Genomic DNA, 24,248 nt, shown 5'->3' on the forward strand with positions numbered 1-24,248 from the left:
GTTTGGCTCAGCGGTTAGAGCACCGGCCTGCAATCCAGAGACCGGGGTTTGGTTCCCACTAAGGGCGTGTGCCTCGGTTGCAGTTTGTCCCCGGCCCTGGTTGGGTTGTGTGGTTTGCAACCACTCTATGTGTCCCTTTCACATCAATGTTTCTCTCTCTCCTCCTCCCTCCCACTCAATCTGAACAAAATATCGAAAATAGTCCTCAGGTGAGGATTAAGAAAAAAAAATTGAAAAGAAACTAGAATCCTGACATTTTTTATACCGAGCTGTATTTGTCATTCTCATGTGTAGTAGTATGCATCAAAAGTGTAACACTGAAGTAAAAACAAAAAAGAAATAAAAACCAAGTAAAGAAAAGCTTAAGTCTTTCATATGGAAGTGGCATTTAGCTGTCACCAGCTCCCTAACAGAAAACAGGTATTCATAGACCCACATATTTCTATACTGATTTTTAAGCCAGACTCAGGGTGATCAGTGCCATTTGGCATCATTTTACAACTATGCCAATCCAGCAAAATTAACCTTAAAAGCAGAGAAGATGAATTTTGTAACCACTCACTGCTCTGGCCCAGGAAACAGGTATAAATATTTTACCCCAAAGAGAGAACGCAGTCGGGTTGCACAGAATATTGGTGTACCAGCAATGGGCCAGTATTAGGTTAACTCCTTTGTACACATATCCTATTTAATACTGCACTGCAGCGATCCTCATTTTACAGATGCCTCCAGGCTTCCATTTCTTCATAACGTGCCCAGTCCGCAGTCAACAAAAATGTCCATCTGGATGACAGTATGTTTCACTCAATCAAGTTCCAATAAACTGTACAGAAATACACTTTTTTACACCAGCTAAAGAGGTTGGGACGTGTATGATGTTTCCCTGTTGGTTTCCTTAGATATACTACTAGTGCCACACGCGGCCCCCTTCAGCCTCACTCCTTTCCCACCTGGAGTCTTGAAGTACACGAGGTACTGAGAAGGATCAGATCATTCCTCCGTGATAAGCAGGATTAATTAGTTCTGGATAATGCTACTCTAGCCAGGGAACCAAGTCACTTCTTCCAGCTTGGTCCCAAGTAAGCACAGCAGGCGGCACCCAGTTTCAAAAGGCTTTATTGCTAAATATGCTTTAGAAAAGACAGGTCGATCCTTTTGCTTCCAAGTTAGTGGAATGAAGAGCTGTGTCCAGGGACACATCCAAGTGGAGCCAAAGGGGACTGATGCTTTTTCCACCTCTATTCATAGATCCAGTCAAAAGCACAAGACTTGTAGTCAACCAATTCTTCAGGCTTAAACCATAGGCTGATTTCTTTCTCGGCACTTTTTACTGAATCACTGCCGTGAATGATGTTCCTAAGAAAGAACAAATAGTAGTAAACCACATTTCGAAGTGCAAAGGGCTATTAAATGGATAAAGAAAAGGAAAAACCAGGGCAGATCTTTTCAGCCAAATTGCCCCTTAAAGCAGGAAACTACCCCAAAGTATTTCTTCTTTTTTTTTTTTTGTTTTATCCTCACCCGAGGATATTTTTCCATTTTTTGTACAGATAGAGTGGGAGGGAGAGAGAGGAAGGGAGAGAGAGAGAGAAACATCGATGTGAAGAGACACATCGCGTGGCTGCTACCCGCACGACCAACCAGGGCCGGGGACAAACTGCAACCGAAGTACGTGCCCTTAGCGGGAACCTAACCCGGGTCTCTCCGGACCGCAGGCCGACGCTCTAACCGCTGAGCCAAACCGGCCAGGGCGAAAGTATTTCTTCTTGAAAGCAACCATAAAAGTACTTAATCAAAACCAGCACTTTGGTTCAACTTTATTATGCTTCTGAGCTACACCCTTCAAAAAAGTGCGCGTTCCCAGCCTGTGTGGCTCAGTGGATTGAGAGGTCCCATGGACTGAGAGGTCCCGGTTCAATTCCCAAAGCACATGTCTAGGTTTCGGGCTCAATCCCCATTAGGGGGTGTGCAGGAGGCAGCTGACAGATGTTTCTCTCACACCTATGTTTCTATCTCTCTAAAAAAAAAATGCTGTGCCACCAAATATTCCTTTTCTAATTTTGAAAAATACAGGAATAATCAAACCAGCCCAGACCAAAACCTGAACTAGCTGTGATATATTCATTATCAAGGGCATTTGCCGCTACATTTTCTTAACACTAATTTGCAAAGCCCAACCAAGACATACATGCTTATTGATTATTCCATTGGAATCTCATAACTGTAAAGTTTTTGTACAGATTTGATATAGGTGAGGGGCCCAAAAGGTTAAGTGACAGACCCATGGACAGTGCCACAAATAGCAAAGCCGAGGCTAGAATCCTTCCCTTGCCCACACTCTGAGCTTTCTGCCATCATGTGCATTTCCCTTGTGTGATGTCTTGGTTAAAACTGGAAGTAACCTAGGGAAGGTAGCTATTTAAAACACCTGCGCCCGGCCAGTTTGGCTCAGTGGATTGAGCATCATCCCATGGACTGAGAGGTCCTGGTTCGATTCCCCGTGAGGGCACAAGCCTGGGTTGTAGGCTCAATCCCCAGTGGGGGAGCGTGCGGGAGGTGGCCGATCGCTGTTTCTGTCTCTCCCTTCCTCTAAAAAAATCAATCAAAACATACTTTTAAAAAACACACTTTAGCCGTGGCTGGTTTGGCTCAGGGGTTAAAGTGTCGGCCAATAGACCAAGGGGTCACAGGTTCGATTCCAGTCAAGGGTTCATACCTGGGTTGCAGGTTAGATCCCCAACCCTGGTTGGGGTCTTTTTTTATTTTTATTTTTATTTTTTATCCTCACCTGAGGATATTTTTCCATATTTTGTACAGATAGAGCGAGAGGGAGAGAGAGGAAGAGAGAGAGAGAGAAACATCGACGTGAAAGGGACACATCGAGTGGCTGCCACCCGCACGACCAACCAGGGCCGGGGACAAACTGCAACCGAGGTACATGCCCTTAGCGGGAACCGAACCCGGGTCTCTCCGGACCGCAGGTCGACGCTCTAACCGCTGAGCCAAACCGGCCAGGGCTGGTTGGGGTCTTACAAGAGGCAACCAAGTGTCTCTCACATTGCTGTTTCTCCCTGCCCCCCTCCCCCCCTCCCTCCCTTCCTTTCACTCTATCTAAAAATCAACAGGAAGATTTCCTCGGGTGAATTTCCACACTTTCATCTTATGATAATTACCACCTAATTTAGAACTTCAAATTCTTCTGAAGTTGGGATATGCCACATGTTTTATAAGTGACCCTCAGGACTTACCTGCCAACTTGAATGCAGAAATCTCCACGAATGGTGCCTGGCTTAGACTCCGCTGGATTGGTCTCCCCAAGCATCAGTCTCCCTGTCTTCACCACATTCAGCCCCTCCCAGACCTGACAGTAGGGAAAAGGAATTGTATCAGGTCTGCCATTCAAGACCATTAAGAACATTTAGCCAGGCTAGTGTTGCTAAGTGGTTAGAGCATCATCCTGTGCACTGGAAGGTCACAGGTTTGCTTCCTGGTCAGGGCGGTACCTGGGTTGCAGGTTCAATCCCTAGCCCTGGTCGGGGTACATGCAGGAGGCAACCAATTGATATTTCTCTCACATCAGTGTTTCCCTCCCACACTCTCTAAAATCAATGGCAAAAATATCCTCGGGTGAGGGGAAAAAAAACATTTACCCCTACCCTAACAGACACATCAGTCAGACCACTCAGTGACATGAGTGTCAGCTAATCCCCGGAAGACAGTAGGGAGGCCTACATAAAACACTCCATCTAGAATACAGAGAAAAAGTCTCCCTAACATGGCAACTTTCCAGTCTAGCTGAAATGACGATAAACAACACTGAGGAATCTTTCCGCAGCCACAAACACTGAGAAGGTGATTAAAGGGTAGAGAAAAGCAATCAAATTGAATGGGAACAGTGGGAAGGGCATCCCAGAAAACTGTTCAAGCAAGAGATGGCAAGGATGGACATGAAAGGGGAATGTGTATTCCAGAGAAGAACAAAGAAAAAGTCATTCTCGTGCAATAAGAAGTAGATATACTTTCTCAACAATTTCAGTGGCTCTCGCCCTGACCAGTTTGGCTCAGGGGTTGAGTGTCGGCCTGCAGACCAGAGAGTCCTGAGTTCGGTTCCCGCTAGGGGCACGTACCACCAAAAATACATAAAACAATTTCAGTGGCTCTCTATTGTACCCTCTGCTTCTAGTCTCGTCATCCCAACTGGACATTAATGCCACAGGAAGAAATAGACTGCTCTGTTTCCAGTTTAGGATTACACAGAACATTCTCTAAGCCCTGACTCCTCTTCCTTTCTCCTCCCAAGCTCCTAGTTGCTCTGTTAACTAAACTCCAGCAGACTCCATCTGTAAAACATGGAATTTGGAGTAGCTGGGAATGATGACTAAAAAATAACAGTCATTGCCCTGGCCGGTTTGGCTCAGCGGTTAGAGCGTCGGCCTGCGGTCCTGAGAGACCCGGGTTCGGTTCCCGCTAGGGGCGCGTACCTCGGTTGCAGTTTGTCCCCGGCCCTGGTCGGTTGTGCGGGTGGCAGCCACTCGATGTGTTCCTTTCACATCGATGTTTCTCTCTCTCTCTCTGTTCCTCTCTCTCCCTCCCACTCTTCCTGAACAAAAAATGGAAAAATGTCCTCGGGTGAGGATAAAAAAAAAAAAACAGTCATTGACCAAAGCCAATTACTATCAGCCCTTATTTTCCTTGGTTTCCCTTCCCGACAAGCACTTACCATGGCCACCACAGGCCCCGAGTTCATGTACTTCACCAGCCCAGGGTAGAATGGACGGTCTTTCAGGTCGATGTAGTGCTCCTTCAGGAGCTGCTCAGAGGCCTGCCATAGGAGAAGGCACCAGTTACCAACTACACTGGAGAGGCTCGCAGATGGCTCCATCCCCTTCTCAGAACCTCCCGTTAACATGGTAACTACTCTAAAAGTCCAGTTTAGCCCTGGCCAGTTTGGCTCAGCAGTTAGAGCGTCGGCCTGCGGTCCGGAGAGACCCGGGTTCGGTTCCCGCTAAGGGCACGTACTTCGGTTGCAGTTTGTCCCCGGCCTTGGTTGGTCGTGCGGTGGCAGCCACTCGATGTGTCCCTTTCACATCGATGTTTCTCTCTCTCTATCTCTTCCTCTCTCTCCCTCCCACTCTATCTGTACAAAAAGTGGAAAAATGTCCTTGGGTGAGGATAAAAATAAATAAATAAATAAATAAAAGTCCAGTTTAGTATTTTAGCCCACAGTTATAAGGTGTGTGTGTGTGTATATAAAAATCCATCCAAACCATGAAACTGACCCTATTTTACCAAAAGACAGTTCTGCTCATGACAACATCCTCATAATGTCTATGATGTTATGGATGTTATAATCCTCAAAGCAGATGGATTGAAGATCTAGATTTAGGGAGGTAAGTGTTGGATGCAATTGAAGGAAATATGCCAGATGGAAGTCCTAATAGACTCCTCTAGCCCTTCACAATGCCCGTTTAAACCTTTTAGATGGTAACTAGAACCTCCTCTGCACTGGTGAACCTGGTTAACATTTCAGTACTTAGATAATTATCCCTTCAGTACTTAATTATTCAGTTCTTAGATAATTATCCAGATCTGTGTGCCCCAAACTTAATGTGGAAGACACAATTACTGCCCTACGCCAAAGGGAGCCTGCAGAGAAAGGGCCGAGGAAGGAACGCCCCACCCCAAACCGCAGTCATCTCGGAGCTGCAAGCTGAAACACAGGATTCCAGGCCTCCCATCCAGACACAGGTGAACCCACGTGGGCCAGGGGAAGGGGCCCGGTTTTCTTCACTCTCTGCTGCCCCCCTGCGACGGAGCCGGCCCTGCGCTGCCGCGGGGCGGGAGCCGATCCCGGTGGCAGTGACGTTACCTCCGCTTAACCTTCCCAAGGGCGTCTGCGCTCCCGGGCCCGGAGGGCAAAGGGGTTCCCGCGCGAGCCAGAGTGAGAAGGGGACTCGGATCCGGAGAGATGCGGACAATACTCTGCCGGGACGCAGAACACCTGCGCCAGAGGGAGGGAGAGGGGAGGGGCGCGTACCCGAAGGAACTTCATGGCCACGAGGCGGAACCCCTTCTGCTCGAAGCGCTTGATGATGTCGCCCACCAGGCCGCGCTGCACGCCGTCCGGCTTGATGGCGATGAAGGTGCGCTCCGTGTGGGCCATGATCCTGCGGGCGAGCGGTCCGGTCCGGTCAGGGCCCCGCGCTCCCTGCCCCCGGCCCCGCCGCCCCAGCAGCTGCGCGACACGTGGCCGCCCGGCGCCTCCGCCCCGCCCCGGCCCGGCCCGCTGCCCCTCTGCAGACCCCGCGGGGCGTCCGCGCCAGGGTCCCGGGGGGACGCAGAGCCTGGGGGTCCCGCTCGGCCCGGCGCAGGGGCCTGCGGGGACAGAGGGAGCCTGAAGACCGGGACCCGCCCCAGCGACGCCAGCGGGTGGGGACCCCGGGGGACAGGAAGGGAAAAGCGTCCCGATCGCCTTACCGAGAAGCGGGTGGGCGGGAGGCGGCTGCACTGCGGAGCCGGAGCAGCGACCTGCAACGACCACCGGAGCCAGGAGTCGCCCGCGGAGGAGGGGCGCGCGGCGGCCACACCCCGGAGGGCCCCGCCACCCAACCCGCGGGGCGGGACGCAGCGGGAGGCCGCTGTCCACGCCCCGGGTTTGCTAGTGAAGGCGCGAGGGCAGGAAGTGATTTCCCCTTTACACAGATGTCCCACAAGTAAAACTAGGCACGTCCAAAGCCAGCTCCTCTCCCTCTCGCCCTCTCTCCCTCTCTCCCTCTCTGTCAACACCATCTGCTTTCATCCAGAATTGAGCTTTCTTTCCTCCCTCTCATGCACCCACCAGTCCCTATCCTTCTACTTGGGAAACCCAGCTTCCCCTTCCCTCTCCTCTGCTTGAGCCCTGGTTCACGCTCTCCGCCTCCCTCATCCAAATGGGCAGCCTGACTCTCAGTCCTGCTTTGATGACCCTCTGCCTGAAGGATGGTATTCCAACCCCTTAGCAAGATACCCCATGCTTTCCACAGTATGCCCTGCTCCTTCCTGCCTGTCTCCCTCCACCCCACCCCCACCTTCCCAGCCCCAAGTAGCTGCTCCATTCCCTCCTAGAGATGATCTCTGCCCTTGCCCAGCGTGATTATGTGGTCAGGTTATCCACTTCAGCCTGAGACACACCCTTGACAAGATTCTAGACTCAGAAATTAGGCCTGTCATCTATCTGCAGACAGTCCCCACCTCCTTTCCCCACCCTTTGGTGGTTGGTGCCCAGCTTCTCTGGGGGAGTCCCAGAGCCCCTACTCTCAGCAGTTACTGACACCTGTCCAGCAGGGATTATACTCTGAAATGGTCAGAGCCCCTGTGTGTCTCTGTCCTCAGGGCAGTGAGCTGATGAGAATGGAGCCATCACCCTTGTGAGTGGTCTTGGCACTGTACTTACAATCTGTAACTGGTAGATGAGCTGTTTGCTCCTGGTCCAGTTGCTACTATTACCTCCCGGTGGTACAGTCAGTAACCTGCCTTTCATCGCTCCTTTCCTTGCTGGGACTGAGTCCCTGGACAATCTCCAGGATCGTAGCCTTAGCACCATCACCAGCCCTACTTACCTACTTGAACTTTTTTTCCCCAGCTTTACTGAGACATATTTAACAAATGAAAGTTGTATGTATTTGAAATATGCAGTTAGATGTTCTGATAAATATACAGGGGTGGGAACAAATAGGTTTACAATTGTTCATATGGAAAGACATGCAGGTTATAATTATTACAATAACTTTATTTAAAAAAATTTTTTTGCCCTGGCTAGTTTGGCTCAGCGGTTAGAGCGTCGGCCTGTGGTCCGGAGAGACCCGGGTTCGGTTCCCACTAAGGGCACGTACCTCGGTTGCAGTTTGTCCCCGGCCCTGGTTGGTCGTGCGGGTGGCAGCCACTCGATGTGTCCCTTCACGTCGATGTTTCTCTCTCTGTCTCCCTTCCTCTCTCTCCCTCCCACTCTATCTGTACAAAAAAATGGAAAAATATCCTCGGGTGAGGATAAAAAAAAAAAATAAAAATAAAAAAATTTTTTTTCTTTATTGACTCTAGAGAGAAAGGGAGAGGGAAAGAGAGAGAAACATCGATGCAAGAGAACATTGATTGGCCGCCTCCTACATGCCCGACACTGGGGATTGGGCCCTGACTGGGAATCGAACCAGCTACCTCTTGGTGCATGGGTCGACGCTCAATCACTGAGCCACACTGGCCGGGTTATTAAAATATTTTTTCTTTATTGATTTTAGAGAGAGGGGAAGGTAGAGGGAGATATAGAAACATAAATGAGAGAGAGCATCAATTGACTGCCTCCTGCATGCCCCCCACTGGGGATTTGGCCCACAACCTGAGCATGTGCCCTGACAGGGAATAATTGAACCACTGACCTTTTGGTGCATGGTCAATGCTCAACCACTGAGCCACACCAGCCAGGCTGCAGATCTACTTTTGCCCACCCCTGTATATACTGTGACATGATCACCACCAACATAACCATCACTTTACAGTTCCCATTTTCTTTCTTTTTGCGTGTTTTGATTTTTGTTTTAACAAATTTCAAGTAAACAATATAGTACAAAGCACTCAACTATAATCACAGCACTATACATTAGATCTCCAGCTTCAGCTTCTAAATAAAAGATAAGTAAATTTCCATCTTGTCTGTTAAAGCAATGAAATCAATGTCCTAACAAATCAGAGCTATTTACAAGATTTCTTCTGTTGAGGGACCCAGGCCCACTATCCACATAGCTTTTCTGTTAGTGTAGCTACAACTTCCACTCCCTCATTCACTGAGTCCTTGAGAACTTCTCAAGAGCAGGAAGGATACCTTTTATTTCCAATGAATCCTCTGCCCCCAGGACAGTTTTGGCAACTGGTGGGGGTTCAGAATGAGTTACCCCAAGATGTGCCTCTGTGGTATGTGGATTTTGAGCTAAACCAACTTAAGCTGCTGGCTCAAGAGATTTTTGCCTCTCCCTTAACTACCTAGAACTGAATGAAGGACCTTGTCCATAATAAGACATTATCAGATATAACCTCATTTGACCTACCTATTTGGCAGGGCAAACTACAAATTCCTGAACATGTGAACTTCTTGCAGTGACTTTCTGAAGCCCTAAGGTGCCTTACTTTATCCCTAGATCAGAATGCCATATATACCCATTTTCCCTTCTGTTTTTGAACCTCTCCTGTGTGGGGTTCTCATACATATGTAATTAAATTGGGTTACTTTCTTCTTTTTTTTTTTTATCCTCATCCGAGGACATTTTTCCATTTTTTGTTCAGATAGAGTGGAAGGGAAAGAGGAAGAGAGAGAGAAACATCAATGTGAAAGGGACACATCGAGTGGCTGCCACCCATACGACGCAACCAGGGCCAGGGACAAACTGCCACCAAGGTACACGCCCTTAGCGGGAACCGAACCCAGGTCTCGGGACCACAGGCCGACGCTCTAACTGCTGAGCCAAACCGGCCGGAGCAAATTTGGTTATTTTCTCTTGTTAAACTGTCTCATGTCTATTTGATTACTAGAGCAGCCAAAAGAACCTTGAAGGTAGAGAAAAGCCCCCCCCCCCCCCCGTAACCTAGCAGATCCTCCGCAGACGCCTGCTGACTGGCTCAGTGACAAGAGTGGATGGGATACGGCGAGGGGGGGGGGAGGAACAGGCAAAGACTGTGTGTGCATGTATGAGCTCTCAGGCCAATATAAATAATGTATATGGTACTTATACTCTCTTATTAGGTTAGCTAGAGTACATGAAAAGGAAAAAAAGACTACAAAGCAGTACAGCAACAACTTGATGAATCCTAGTTCGGATGAAACTTTTTAATCTGATGGTAGCACATAACACTGTACAGGGAACACTCACAGCTCCAAGTGTCTCTCCAGATTACAAGGAAGTTCTCAGAAATAAGGAGGTCAGTGACAGTCTGGTCCCCTGCCATGGGAGGACGAAGAAAGGGGAGTGGGAGGAGCACTGTGGGCGGCCCTCACGTCACTCGTAGATCCAGTTCTGGGCACAGCTCTTGTACTCCACCAGTTCCTCAGGCCGGAACCACAAGCCAATCTCCTTCTCCGCGCTCTCCACAGAATCACTGCCATGGATGATGTTCCTGGACAGGGAAAGAGATGGACACATTACCAAGACCACAAGGGTCAAACTGCCCACAAGCCCCCCTCACTCCCATTTCAGGAAAGCCTACAAACCACCGCAGCAGAAAATGCCAAAGCTCCCTGTCATTAGTTCACATTAAAAGAAAAAACCCAGGCCCAGGACACACGCCCAGGTTGCAGGCTCGATACCCAGTAGGGGTGTGCGGGAGGTAGTCCATTGATGTTCCTCTCTCTCTCTCCCTCCCTCCCTCTCCTTAATTCTCTAAAAATCAATAACACATATTTTTTAAGAAAAGAAAAAAAAAAACCCATGACTACCATTAATGTAGGATAAAAAAACGCCCTCCCCACATCCCACCTTCTTAGCAACAGTGATGCTCGCAGCGAGTCTTAGGAAGGACTTTGGCCAACAAAGTGTGCTGTACCAGGTTTTACCCTCTCATCAGAGGCACAATCACACTGATGTTGACAACCAAAGACAGAGAGCCTACAAAGCCAAACACCAACTTAAGAGAGAAAAACAATAAACTGATTCGAAATTGACCTGCGTAAGGTATGTTGTCCATCCCTAGCTGCAGGAAACCACATTCCTATGGCAACTCAAATTTTGGAAAAGGGTAAAAAGCACCAACTCCCACCTGCCAACTTGGATACAAAAGTCCCCTCGGATGGTCCCAGGTTTGGAGTCCGCTGGGTTGGTCTCCCCAAGCATCACTCGGCCTGTCTTCACAACATTCAGCCCCTCCCAGACCTCCAAGGACAAAAGAAGACAAGGTCAAAGAAGAAAACCAATCTCAGCAGAAAATCTGAAAATTATTAATTAAAAAAAAAAATAGTAAAAAGCCTCCCTAAGATGACATCCATTCACTGAGCAAATATATATTTTATATACAGACAGAGAAAAGTTTCTTCATTATCTGCCCATCCTCTTTCAAGATGTATAGGCCAGGAAAGCTACGAAAACAGATACCTCCTTTGTCTCACTCATGACTGCATCCTCAGTGCTTAGGAAAGAGGCACAATGATGACTACCTATACATATTTGGAGAAGAATTTCTGTGTTAAGTCCTGCCTTCCAGAAGTTTATAATCAGACAAACCCCTCCTGCTCTCTTCCAGCTATGAGTCTTCAGTTCAGCAAGCAAATATATCTTGTCTTTAGTGGATCAGAGAGTCGACTCATATCTTACTTGTCCAATCCTCCCAGTCCTCGTTTCCTCTGCATCAATGAGGACCAGGCATCAGAAGCAAGAATCGCAACACTCACTCTTCACTCCCAACTGAGTCATTCACAACAAACACCCCATACATGCACACTCACCATGGCAACCACTGGCCCTGAGTGCATGTATTTCACCAGGCCGGTGAAGAATGGACGGTCCTTCAGGTCGATGTAGTGTTCCTTGAGAAGGTCTTCAGAAGCCTATTCCGCAAGACAGATAATGAGAAGTAGCCCCCCAAACTAAGCACGAGCGGTTATTTCCCACTCACCCATCCTGCAGTTTAAAACGTGAGCTCTGAGCTCACTAATTCTGTTATAACCCAATTCATTCTCAACACTACCAGAGAGGAACAATGACCAGGACTAAAAGTGCTCCAGCTTTGTTCCAATGTTCCCCTTATTGGCCTTGACTGATCAGAATAAAACTACAGAATATTAGACTCATATCCGTCAATCTCATTTTAGACAGGAAATCTAACAATGCAACAAATTTCCATTCCCAGAGCAAACCTGAATTAAAATATTAGAGGAAAGTTTGGTCTTGTCATCTGATGAGAGGCCAACTGAACCAGGCCATTTCTCAAGGATATATATATATATATATTTTTTTTAAATATGATTTTATTGATTTTTTTACAGAGAGAGGAAGGGAGAGAGAGATAAAAACATTGATGTGAGAGAGAAATAAACATCAATCGGCTGACTCCTGCTTATCCCCTGCTAGGGATCAAGCCTGCAACCCAGGCATGTGCTAAGACCAGGAATCAAACCTGGACCTCTCAGTCCATGAAACAACACTCAATCCACTGAGCCACGCTGACTAGGCTGCCTTTTTTTTTCAATCAGCGTACCTGCTACCTCCATTTATTTATTTATCTAGCTAGTTAGTTATCCTCATCTGAGGATATTTTTCCATTGATTTTTAGATAGAGTAAAAGGGAAGGAGGGAGGCAGGGAGAGAGAGAGAAAAACATCAATGTGAGAGAGACATCTTGATTGGTTGCTTCCCACACCACCCTCACTGGGGCTGGGGATCAAACCTGCAACCCAGGTATGTGCCCTTTACTGGGAATCAAACCCGAAATCCTTCAGTGAACAGGCCAATGCTCTAACCAGCCAGGGAAAAGTTGACTCTTTTAATAGAAAAAAAGATTGTCCCCTAATATTTTCTTTGAGAATGTGAATTCTCTTTTCCCAGGTTTGTTTGAAGAAGGGTTCTTAGCTAATCAATCCTGTGCATTTTCGAAATATTGCTTTGCAGGCGTCTTGCAGGAGTGTCTGCTCTCTGCTCTTTCTGGTAGACCTCCACACAGGCACAACCACACTTCCCCCCACACACCCCGAGGGTGCCTAATATATGCTACACACTAAGTGGGTGGTAAATGATGATGGAAAAATTTCCTTGGTGAAAACAACCTCCCTCAAAGGGGAGAAGAAAAAAAAGAATCTCTAAAATTATCTGCTAAGGAAGCAAAAGAGCAGATCTCAAACATGCCCAGAGCTTTGAGTCAGAAATCACAGACCTGCAGTAAATATGGAACTCTGCATTGCTAAAGTCCCAAATAACTTAGTTTGTTTGAAAACTCAGCCATGATGCTAGGTCACTGAAGAGTTTCCAGGTTTCTGGACATTTGTGTTTACCTTACATGGAGAAATCTAAGGAGATGGGGAGGGGAGAAACAGAGATAACCTACGACGCTCCCCTATCTTATGAAAGAATAGGAATAGGAAGAATAAAGTCCACTTACCTGCAGGAATTTCATAGCAACAAGGCGGAATCCCTTCTGCTCAAAACGCTTGATGATCTCCCCCACAAGCTGGCGCTGGACCCCATCAGGCTTGATGGCAATGAAGGTGCGCTCACTGTTGGCCATGGTCCTGGGGACAGACAGGAGGAACAGCACTAACAATGAAACAACAGTAAATATCGTGCCTACAGCATTATCCTTCTTAAGCGGATAACGGATAACCCCATAAATCTGGTTTAAATCTGTCATGTCAACTCCAAGTTTCTTTAGTAAAAACCCAATTCCTCCTCAGTCCTCTCATGTACAAACTAATATTCCAAAGTGGGGAAGAGTCCAAAAGCAGGAGCTATAATTTCTATCCCATTTTATTTAATATGCTTATGTTAAGCATCTATACTGTGTACACGATACTGTGGCAGAACTAATGTAGGGGATGTTAAAAAAAAAAAAAAAAGACGCCCTGGCCAGTTTGGCTCAGCGGTTGGAGCATTGGCCTGCAGACCAGAGAGTCCCGGGTTCAGTTCCCACTAGGGGCATGTACCAAAAACAAAAACAAAAACAAAACAAATAAAAAAAAGATATTATCTTTCTCAATTATCCAGATGAGAAAAACTACACTGACAAGGTAAAAGTGACATCTGGCCAGTTTGGTTCAGCGGTTAGAGCATCGGCCCACGGACCAGAGTCCTAGGTTCGGTTCCGACTAAGGGCACGTACCTCGGTTGCAGTTTGTCCCCGGCCCCGGTTGGGGCTGTGTGGGTGGCAACCAGTCGATGTGTCCCTTTCACGTTGGTATTTCTATATATATATATAAAATAAATAAATAAAAGTGACATCTGGTACAAGGGTATGAAATACGATTTGACCTACTGACACATCACGGTATTAGAACTGGAAGGAGTTTTAGAGACTATTTCATTACAATACCCTTCATTTTACACATGAGGAAACAGATCTAGAGCACCAGAATGAGGGCCAAAACGCAGATTTCCCAACCCTATGCAATTTATGCTACATCATAGGATATATAGTAAATACTCTAACACGTTGGATTGTGGGAGAACTAGAGCCGCTAGTGATATCTGATACGGGACATCTGCTGGAAGGAAGCCTAGAACGCATCTATTCCAGATCCTTCCTTTTACAGAGAAGCCTGGGCTCTAGACCTGCTCTGCCTCCATCAGAGAATGGGGACCCCACCTTGAAAGACAGTCCCTAATGTGGATAACAGCACCACCTCCTGGCTCTCTCTTCCTGTACTTCAGTTAATCTGCTATTATAGCACCTTAACAATACATTTGAATTTTGTGTTTGTGTGTGTTTCTTCCCCAGTAGTCTGTGGTCTGTCCCTGGCACCTCGCCACAAGGCCTAACACTGAATAAATGCAAAAAAAAAAAAAAAAATGGGTTTTAAGTGAAGAAAACGAGACAAAGTCCAATGACTGGCAGAGAACTCCTGACAGAGGCTCGAGACAAGAATGGATTCACCTGGAGAAAATGTGGCTAAAGAACCAGAAATAGTCCCTTTAAACGTCCCTCCCCGTCCACCCTGATACACCCGTCATTCATTCAGCAATCACACTGAGCGCAACTCCGAGCCCAGGGCTGCACTCGACAGAGACACACAAGGCATAACCCCTGTAGTCGCGGCCTAATGGGAAAGGCAGCCACAAGCCACGGACAAAAGCGAGTCCACGTGGCGTGGGACGAGTGCTGACAGGTTTGCACCTGTCGACAGGCGCTTCCCCGCTCTTCCATCCGATTCCCCTCGCCACCTCTCAGAACTCACAGGACCCCTTCAGCTCCCCGCTCCCCCGACCCCATTGCTCCCCCCTTCCTCTAAGGACCCTGAAGCCGTCTCACCCCTCCAGCTGCTTGAACTCCTACTCCGCCTCCTGTCGCCGGCACCGGAAACGCGCCCCAGCCCCACGTGGTTGCCGGTCCTCGCACGCCCGGAACCCTTCTGCTCAATTCGGCTACCCACCGGAGGGCCCATTTTGCGGAACACCATTTGTCCACGCTTCTTGTGAGTCGGGTCTCATTCTAGGGAGCAACTTTCCGATCTTTAACTTCCGGCGTGCTCTTCCGGCAGGCTGCCATCTTTTTTTTTTTTTTTTGGAAATTCTGACTCACTTCCTTCTTTCTGGAGCAAATCGGCTTCTCGGGTGGTGGCGCTCATACTTTGCTAGAAGTGAACGCGCGCCTGACTCAGAGGTAGACACGTCTTCTTACTCATTCTTTCCGGTCTGCCAAACAATGAATTCTTTTTTTTTTTATTGTTTTTCCCTTTATTGATTTTAGAAAGGAAAGGAGGAGAGAGAGATAGAAATATTAATTAGAGAGAACATCGATTGGCCGCCTCCTGCATGCCCCCCACTGGGGATCTGGCCCATAACCTGGGCATGTGCCCTGACCGGAATCTAACCGGTGACCTCTTGGTGCATGGGTCATGCTCAACCACTGAGCCACACCGGCCGGGACAAACAATGAATTCTTTATTGAGTACCTACTATGTGCTGGCCACTGTTCTAGAACCTGGAGGATATAGCAGTAAACTTTCGTGGTACATCTGGTGTGATTGGGAAGGGGGGCAAACAATAAACATGTATATGGCATTATTTAAGTGCTGTGTCAAAAAAATAAAAATAAAAACGGCGAGGAACCAAGGGAGATTGAAGGAGTAAACTATTTTAAAAGATTGGTTGAGGAAATCTCTCTCTGAAGAGGTGACAATATATGTGCATGAAGTTAGAGGGCAAGTTCAATAATTATCCGAGAGCCGAGTGTTACAGTGGACATCCAGTGGTAGAAAATGCAGCTGGGAGGGGCTAGATTATGCTATGCTGGGAAGCCACTGGGATATTTTCAACAGGGCATGACATCATCTGATACACATTTTTTGTTCTAGTTCTGACTACTGTAGGAGGAATGGATGGGGGATAAGGTGCAAAGTGGAGTCAGAAGCCTTTTCAACAAATGGCTGAGCAATTGGACATCTATACAGAAACAAAACAAAACAAAAAAACATTTCTTCCTAAACCTCCCAACTTAAACAACAATTCACTCAAAATGGATCATAGATTTAAATGTCAAATGTAAAACTATAAAAAGTTTAGGACAAAAAAACATGGTACAAAATCTTCAGGATCAAGAGCTAGGTAAACTTTTTACACTTACCACCAAAGGGACAACCCATTAAAAGTTGGTAATTGGGCCCTGGCCGGTTTGGCTCAGCGGTTAGAGCATCGGCCTGCAGTCCAGAGAGACCCAGGTTCGGTTCCCGCTAAGGGCACGTAACTCGGTTGCAGTTTGTCCCCGGCCCAGTTCGGTCGTGCGGGTGGCAGCCACTCGATGTGTCCCTTTCACATCGATGTTTCTCTCTCTCTCTCTGTTCCTCTCTCTCCCTCCCACTGTACCTGAACAAAAAATGGAAAAATGTCCTCGGGTGAGGATAAAAATAAATAAATAAATAAATAAAATAAAAGTTGGTAATTGGATCTTATTGAAATTTAAAACTTTTGCTCTTAGAAAGGCTCGGAGAAGAGGATGAAAAACCAAGCTACGTGGTGGGAGAAAATGTTTATAAACCACATATCCAACATAGCCTTGTATCTAAAAATATATAAAGAATTCTTATGCCCTGGCTGGTCTGGCTCAGCGGTTGAAGCATCAGCCTGCAGACCCGAGAGTCCCGGTTTGGTTCCCGCTAAGAGCATGTACCTCCGTTGCAGTTTGTCCCTGGCCCTGGTTGGGGTCGTGTGGGTGGCAACCACTTGATGTATCTCTCTCACATTGATGTTTCTCTCTCTCTCTCTCTCTCTCTCTCTCTCTCTGTCTCCCTACTCTATCTGAAGATAAATGCAAAAAAAAAAAAAAGAATTCTCACAACTCAGCCTTATTAAAAAATCTAATTAGAAAATGAGCAAAAGATAAGAATAAACATTTCACTGAAGAGATTATACAGGTGGCAAATAAGCATGTGAAGAGATGTTTAACATCATCATTAGCCATTAGGGAAATGCAAATTAAAATCACAGTGAGATATCACTGCACACCTATCATAATGACTAAACCAAAAAATAGCAATTCTGCCCAACTGGTGTGGCTCAGTGGTTGAGCATCGACCCATGCACAAGGAGGTTTCCAGTTAGATTCCTGGACAGGGCACATGCCCAGGTTGTGGGCCTGATCCCCAGTGTGGGGCATGCAGGAGGTGGCCAGTCAGTGTTCTCTCTCATCGATGTTTCTATCTCTCTCTCCCTCTCCCTTCCTCTCTAAAATCAATAAAGAGCCCTGGCCGGTTTTGCTCAGCAGTTGGAGCATTGGCCTGCGGACCAGAGAGTCCTGGGTTTGGTTCCCACTAGGGGCATATACCAAAAATAAATAAATAACATAAATAAAGAAAAAAATGTGTAATGAAAAATAGTGATTCCTCTGACCACATGACTCAGTTGATTGGAATGTGGTCCCATGCACCCAAAAGGTTGTAGGTTTGATTTCTGGTCAGCACACATACCTAGGTTGTTGGTTGGATCCCCAGTCAGGGCACGAATGGGAGGCCAATGTTTCTCTCACTCTCTTTCCCATCCTCTCTCTAAAAATCAATAGAAACATACTTGGGTGAGGATTTTTTTTTTTAAATAGTGACAATACCCAAACAACAAGGATTGGTGAGGGTGTGGAGAAAAGGGGACTCTAGTACACTGCTGGTGGGAATGCAGACTGGTGCAGCCACTATGGAAAACACTATGGTGTTACCTCAAAAAGTTAAAAATTGAACTGCCATTTGACCCAGTGATCCCACTTCTGGGAATATATCCTAAGAATCCAGAAACACCAATCAGAAAGAATATATGTACCCCCATGTTCATAGCAGCACTATTTACAATAGCTAAGATCTAGAAACAGCCCAAATGTCCATCAGTAGACAAATGGATAATAAAGCTGTGGTACATGTACACAATGGAGTACTATGCAGCTGTAAGAAATAAAGAGCTCTTATCCTTTGGGATGACATGGAGGGACCTGGAAAGTATTATCTTAAGCGAAACAAGCCAAACAGAGAAAGACAAGTGTCATATAATCTCACTTATTTGTGGAATATAATGAACATAACAGTCTGAAGAACAGGCTAGTCCCAGAGACGTGGAAGTAGGGTGCAGACTGACAATCCCCAGAAGACGGGGTGAGGGGGAGAGATAAACCACAGAACTTACATGCATGTATGCATGAACAATGGACATGGACAACTAAGCTGGGGACAGAGTGGGGAGGGAAAGGGAGGAGGGTGCTAATGGGGGAAAAAGGAGAAACATCGATAACAAAAATAAATAAATAAATAAATAAAATTAAAAAATAGTGACAACATCAAATGCTGTAGAGCAGGCGGAGAAACTGGATCCACTCATATGCTGCTGGTGGTAATGTAAAATGGGATAGCCATTCTAGAAAAGTTTGATAGTTTTCTATAAAACTAAGCATACACTTACGATATGACCCAGCAATTAATTCTTGGATATTTATCCCAGAGTATTAAGACATGTTCTGTTCAGCCCGGCCAGTGTGGTTCAGCTGTTGAGGGTCAGCCCATGCACCAAAAGGTCGCCAGTTCGATTCCCTGTCAGGGCACATGCCCAGGTTGTGGGCCTGATTCCCAATGGGAGGCATGCAGGAAGCAGCCAGTTGATGTTCTCTCTCATCGATGTTTCTGTCTCTCTCTCCCTTCCTGTCTCTCAAAAATCAACAAAGAAAAAAAAGTGAAAAAAAAAGATATGTTCTGTGTATACAAAATCCTATACACAAATATTTACTTATTTTTAATAGCCAAAAACTGTAACAACCCCAATGTCCATCAAGTAAATGCTTAAACTATGGTTCATCCATACCATGAAATACTAATACTCAACAATTTAAAAAGAAAAAAAAAAGCCCTGGCTCATGTGGCTCAGTGATTAGAGCATTGGCCTGCACACCAAAAGGTTGTGGGTTCAATTCTCAGTTAAGGGCATGTACCTGGGTTACAGAATGATCCCCACCCCGGTTGGTGCTCATGTAGGAGGCAGCCAATGGATATGTTTCTCTCACATTGATGTTTCTCTCACTCTCCCCCTCCCTCACTCCCTTCTATGCTCTTTAAAAATCAATAGAGCCCTGGCCGGTCTGGTTTAGCGGTTGGAGCATTGGCCTGCAGACCAGAGAGTCCTGGGTTCGGTTCCCGCTAGGGGCACGTAGCAAAAAATAAAATAAAAATAAAAATCAATGGAAAAAAATATCCTCGGGTAAGGATTAGCAACAACAACAACAAAAGTTAAAAAAATTTTTTTAATACATACAACAACTAAATCCCAAGGGAATTTTGCTGAGTGAAAAGCCAATTAAAAAATAATTATACAGCCCTGGCCGGTTTGGCTCAGCGGTTAGAGCGTCGGCCTGCGGTCCTGAGAGACCCGGGTTCGGTTCCCGCTAAGGGCACGTACTTCGGTTGCAGTTTGTCCCCGGCCCTGGTTGGTCGTGCGGGTGGCAGCCACTCGATGTGTCCCTTTCACATTGATGTTTCTCTCTCTTCCTCTCTCTCCCTCCCACTCTATCTGTACAAAAAATGGAAAAATGTCCTCGGGTGAGGATTAAAAAATAATAATAATAATAATTATACACAATATTGCATTTAATAACATTCTTGAAATAACAAAATTATAGAGATAAAGAATTGCCCTGGCCAGTTTGGCTCAGCGGTTAGAGCGTCGGCCTGCGGTCCGGAGAGACCCGGGTTCGGTTCCCGCTAAGGGCACGTACTTCAGTTGCAGTTTGTCCCCGGCCCTGGTTGGTCGTGCGGGTGGCAGCCACTCGATGTGTCCCTTCACGTCGATGTTTCTCTCTCTCTCTTCCTTCCTCTCTCTCCCTCCCACTCTATCTGTACAAAAAATGGAAAAAATCCTCGGGTGAGGATAAAAAAAAAAAAAAAAAAAAAGAATAGGTTACAGCTCGGCCAATGGGGCTCAGTGGATTGAGCATCGTCCCATGGACTGAGAGGTCCTGGTTCCACTCCAGGTCAGGGCACGTGTACAGGTTGTGGACTCCATCCCCAGTAGGGGGTGTGCAGGAGGGAGCCAGTTGATGTTTCTCTCTCACATTGATGTTTCTATCTCTCCCTTCCTCCCTCTCTCTAAATAATCCATTAAAATATATCTTAAAAAAAAATAGATTGTGAAAACAATAAATAACAATTTTTAAAAAAAGAATAAATTAGTGGTGGCTAGGAGTTAAGGATGGAGAGAGCATGGGTGTGCTCCTAAATGGGTTGCACCAGGGAGTCTTGTGATAAAAGAATTGCTCTGTAGCCCTGGCCAGTTTGGCTCAGCGGTCGGAGTGTTGGCCTGCTGTCCAGAGAGACCTGGGTTCAGTTTCCGCTAAGGGCACATACCTTGGTCATAGTTTGTCCTCGGCCCTGGTTGGGTCGTGCGGATGGCAGCCACTCAATGTGTCCCTTTCACATTGATGTTTCTCTCTCTCTCTCTCTCTCTCTCTCTCTTCCTCTCTTTCCCTTTCATTCTATCTGAATAAGAAATGGGAAAATGTCCTCGGGTGAGGATTAAAAAAATAAAATAAAAAATAAAAATAAAAAAGAATAAATTAGTGGTGGCTAGGAGTTAGGGATGGAGAGAGGGCATGGGTGTGTGCTCCTAAATGGGTTGCACCAGGGAGTCTTGTGATAAAAGAATTGTTCTGTAGCCTTGGATGGTTTGGCTGAGCAGTTGGAGCATCAGCCTACAGACCAGAGAGTTCTGGGTTCGGTTCCCGCTAGGGGCATGTACCAAAAAAAAAAATTGTTCTGTGTCTTTTTTTTTTTTTTAATCCTCACCCGAGGACATTTTTCCATATTTTGTTATTTTGTTCAGATAGAGTGGGAGGGGCAGAGAGAGAGAGAGAGAGAGAGAGAGAGAGAGAGAGAGAGAGAAACATCGACGTGAAAGGGACACATCGAGTGGTTGCCACCCGTACAACCCAACCAGGGCCGGGGACAAATTGCAACCGAGGTACATGCCCTTAGCGGGAACCAAACCCAGGTCTCTCCAGACCGCAGGCCAAGGCTCTAACCACTGAGCAAAACCAGCCAGGGCTATTTTATTTTATTTTTTTAAATCCTCACCCGAGGACATTTTTTCATATTTTGTTCAGATAGAGTGGGAGGGAGAGAGAGAGAGAGAGAATCAGCGACATGAAAGGGACATATCGAGTGCTTGCCACCTGCACAACCCAACCAGGGCCGGGGACAAACTAACTGCAACCGAGGTACATGCCCTTAGCGGGAACCAAACCTGGGTCTCTCCGGACCGCAGGTGGACGCTCTAACCGCTGAGCCAAACCGGCCAGGGCTGTTCTGTATCTTGATTGCGGTGGCAGTTACACAATCTACACGTGACGAAATTGTATGGAACTACACACATACACACAAATGAGTGCATGTAAAACTGATCATATCTGAATAAATTCTGTGGATTATGCCAATGTTAATTTCCTGGCTTTGATATTATACTATAATAATGCAAGATGTTACCAATAGATGACACTGTGTGGAAGGCACATGGGTCTTCCTTGCATATATTTTTTTGAAACCTCTCATGAACCTATAATTACTTCAGAATAAAAAAATTTTAAACAGACTCAGAAAGTCTGGTTGAGACTAGAGTAGTAGTTCAAGCGGGAGATGATGGTGGCTTGCAATAAGTGATGACAGAGACCAGAGCAGAGAGAGTGATTAGTTATAGGATATATATTTAAGGTTGAGCCGTGGGAAGGTGAACAAACTTTTCTCTGCCCTAAAGAGTCTTCTGGCTGGTATGATAGTAGAATGGACACGAAGCAGATTAGCAAAAGAAATAACAAGATTTAATATATACACACATATAGGAAACCTGTATACATGAGCGAGTCAGAGACCCCATGTGTAGGAGAGGTTCAGAGATAGAAGGGAGGATGGAGGTGTATAAGGCATCCTGAGCTAGGGATGAGGTCATACACCCTGGGAGCTTCAAAGGGTCATTGCAGAACGATAAGATATAGTTCCTGTGAAAGATGCTGATGACACCCTGGCCGGTTTGGCTCAGCGGTTAGAGCGTTAACCTGTGGTCCTGAGAGACCCGGGTTCGGTTCCCACTAAGGGCACGTACCTCGGTTGCAGTTTGTCCCCGGTCCTCACGTCGATGTTTCTCTCTCTTCCTCTCTCTCCCTCCCACTCTATCTGAACAAAAGATGGAAAAAATGTCCTCGGGTGAGGATAAAAAAAAAAAAAAGATGCTGATGACAACCGCTTGCCACCCAGCTTTCCAACATTTTTATTATTGACAAAGGCAACAAACCATGGATTCCCCTTCCCCGTGGAAAAGGCGTCTGCCTCACCATTGCTGAAGAAAGAGACCAGAGCCCTGGCCGGTTTGACTCAGCGGTTAGAGCGTCAGCCCACAGACCAGAGTCCCGGGTTGGGTTCCTGCTAAGGGCATGTACCTCGGTTGATTGCAGTTTGTCCCTGGCTGGGTTGGGGTCATGTGGGCGGCAACCACTACATGTGTCTCTCTCACGTTGATGTTTCTCTCTCTCTCTTCCTCCCTCCCTCCCTCCCCCTCTATCTGAAGATAAATGCAAAAAGAAAGAAAGAGACCGGAGACTGGTGACCAAACAGGGCATCTGATGAAGTGAGTTCTAGGTGGCATAACTGGAGGAGTCTTTGTACTTAATTATAGTACAGCATGACTAATTGTCTTTTTTGGTATGGGGGTGGATTTTTTTGTTTGTTTGTTTTAATTTACAGTTTCCTGCTATTCTATTTTATAATATGTAAAGCAGATTGAATTTGTCAAGCATTCTATTAAAAAAGAAGAACAAAGGTTTAGTAAATTGAAGTTTAGCCTGCCTTATAGGTACTGTAGGTCAAAAGAAGTTATCTCTGATAATTGCTTATTATGGGCAAGGTGGTTAATTCTAGGTGGTTAAAGGGGGGGACGCAGTTTCCCTTGAGCCTGCAGCTAAAGTTGCCTTTAACTCAAAGTAATCTGCATATCATTGAGTCACATCTCTTTCTGAACCCCCACAGTTCCTATTTGTAAATTATATCTCAATTTTTAAAAAGGCCCTGGCTGGTTTGGCTCAGTGGTTAGAGCATCAGCCTGTGGACCAAAGAGTCTCGGGTTCAATTTCAGTCGAGTTTGGTCCCTGGCCCTGGTCAGGGGCGTGCAGGAGGCAACCAATTGATGTGTCTCTCTCACACCAATATTTCTCTCTCTCTCTCCCTCCCACCCAATCTGAAGATAAATGGAAAAATACCTCGGGTGAGGATTTAAAGAAAGATTGAGCCCATAGGTCTTGATGGATAGGATATGGAGCAGTATTCTTTCTTTTCTTTCTTTTCCTGTAGGTAATGCATTAAATATCAGTTTAATAGAGTTATTTACAAAGCTCCTTTTTAATGGTTGGGGTCCACTGTCTAGTGGTTTTAAAACCTTTATGTACAAGTGAATCACATGGGGATTTGTTAAAATGCAGATTTTGATTCAGTAGGACTAGGATGGAGCCTGACAGCTAGATGATTTCAATGATGTTGATTGATAGACTCTACAAGACCAGGTCCTAGACTTTTTTAAAATTGATTTTTAGATAGAGAGGAAGGGAGAAGGAGAGATAGAAACATGGATGATGATGGATAGGCTGCCTCCTATCATACACCTAACGGGGACTGAGCCTGAAAAACCCGGCTGACCCAGATGACCTCTTGGGTATGGGACTATGCTCAATCTACTGAGCCACACCAGCTGGGCGAGCCAGGTTCTCTTAAATGGCTGATGTAAACCTTCTTAGGTGAGGAAGGTCTTGCCCAGGCAGATGCTGGAGAAGAGGGATGAGCAACAGAAAACAGGAAGGTTCTCATTTCTTCCTGGAAGTTATTCTAATTACATGACTCCACCCTAACCTTCCCTTCCCAACCCTACACACAGCCCGCCACACTTCCATAGGTAAATGTTTCTGCAAACTTAATCAGAAAACATTAAGGATTAAGAGCTAAAGTAATCTTTTTTTTTTTTTTCTTTTTTTTTTTTTTTTTTAGCAAGCTCATGCCTTCCTGTTTCTTTTTTTTTTTTTTTTTTTTTAAT

General features: G+C 46.2%; 2 protein-coding genes across 2 annotated transcripts; both read right to left on the minus strand.

Annotated features, from left to right (window-relative positions):
- Positions 1–1,099: 1,099 nt before the first annotated feature.
- On the minus strand, positions 1,100–6,579 carry NME2 (NME/NM23 nucleoside diphosphate kinase 2). The gene is made up of 5 exons (XM_036268594.1): positions 6,478–6,579; positions 6,038–6,167; positions 4,721–4,822; positions 3,249–3,361; positions 1,100–1,356 (listed from the first exon to the last, which is right to left on the minus strand). The coding sequence occupies exons 2-5, from the start codon at positions 6,161–6,163 to the stop codon at positions 1,239–1,241; spliced, it is 459 nt and encodes a 152-aa protein (XP_036124487.1). The 5' UTR covers positions 6,164–6,167; positions 6,478–6,579; the 3' UTR covers positions 1,100–1,238.
- A 3,256-nt stretch (positions 6,580–9,835) lies between these two features.
- LOC118634221 (nucleoside diphosphate kinase A) lies at positions 9,836–15,048 on the minus strand. Its single transcript, XM_036268595.1, has 5 exons — positions 14,971–15,048; positions 13,108–13,237; positions 11,459–11,560; positions 10,777–10,889; positions 9,836–10,137 (listed from the first exon to the last, which is right to left on the minus strand). Exons 2-5 carry the CDS (start codon positions 13,231–13,233, stop codon positions 10,020–10,022), a joined length of 459 nt encoding a protein of 152 aa, XP_036124488.1. The 5' UTR covers positions 13,234–13,237; positions 14,971–15,048; the 3' UTR covers positions 9,836–10,019.
- Positions 15,049–24,248: the final 9,200 nt, after the last annotated feature.

This window comes from Molossus molossus, unplaced genomic scaffold (genome assembly GCF_014108415.1).
Source record: "Molossus molossus isolate mMolMol1 unplaced genomic scaffold, mMolMol1.p scaffold_m16_p_19, whole genome shotgun sequence".
Lineage (NCBI taxonomy): Eukaryota > Metazoa > Chordata > Mammalia > Chiroptera > Molossidae > Molossus > Molossus molossus.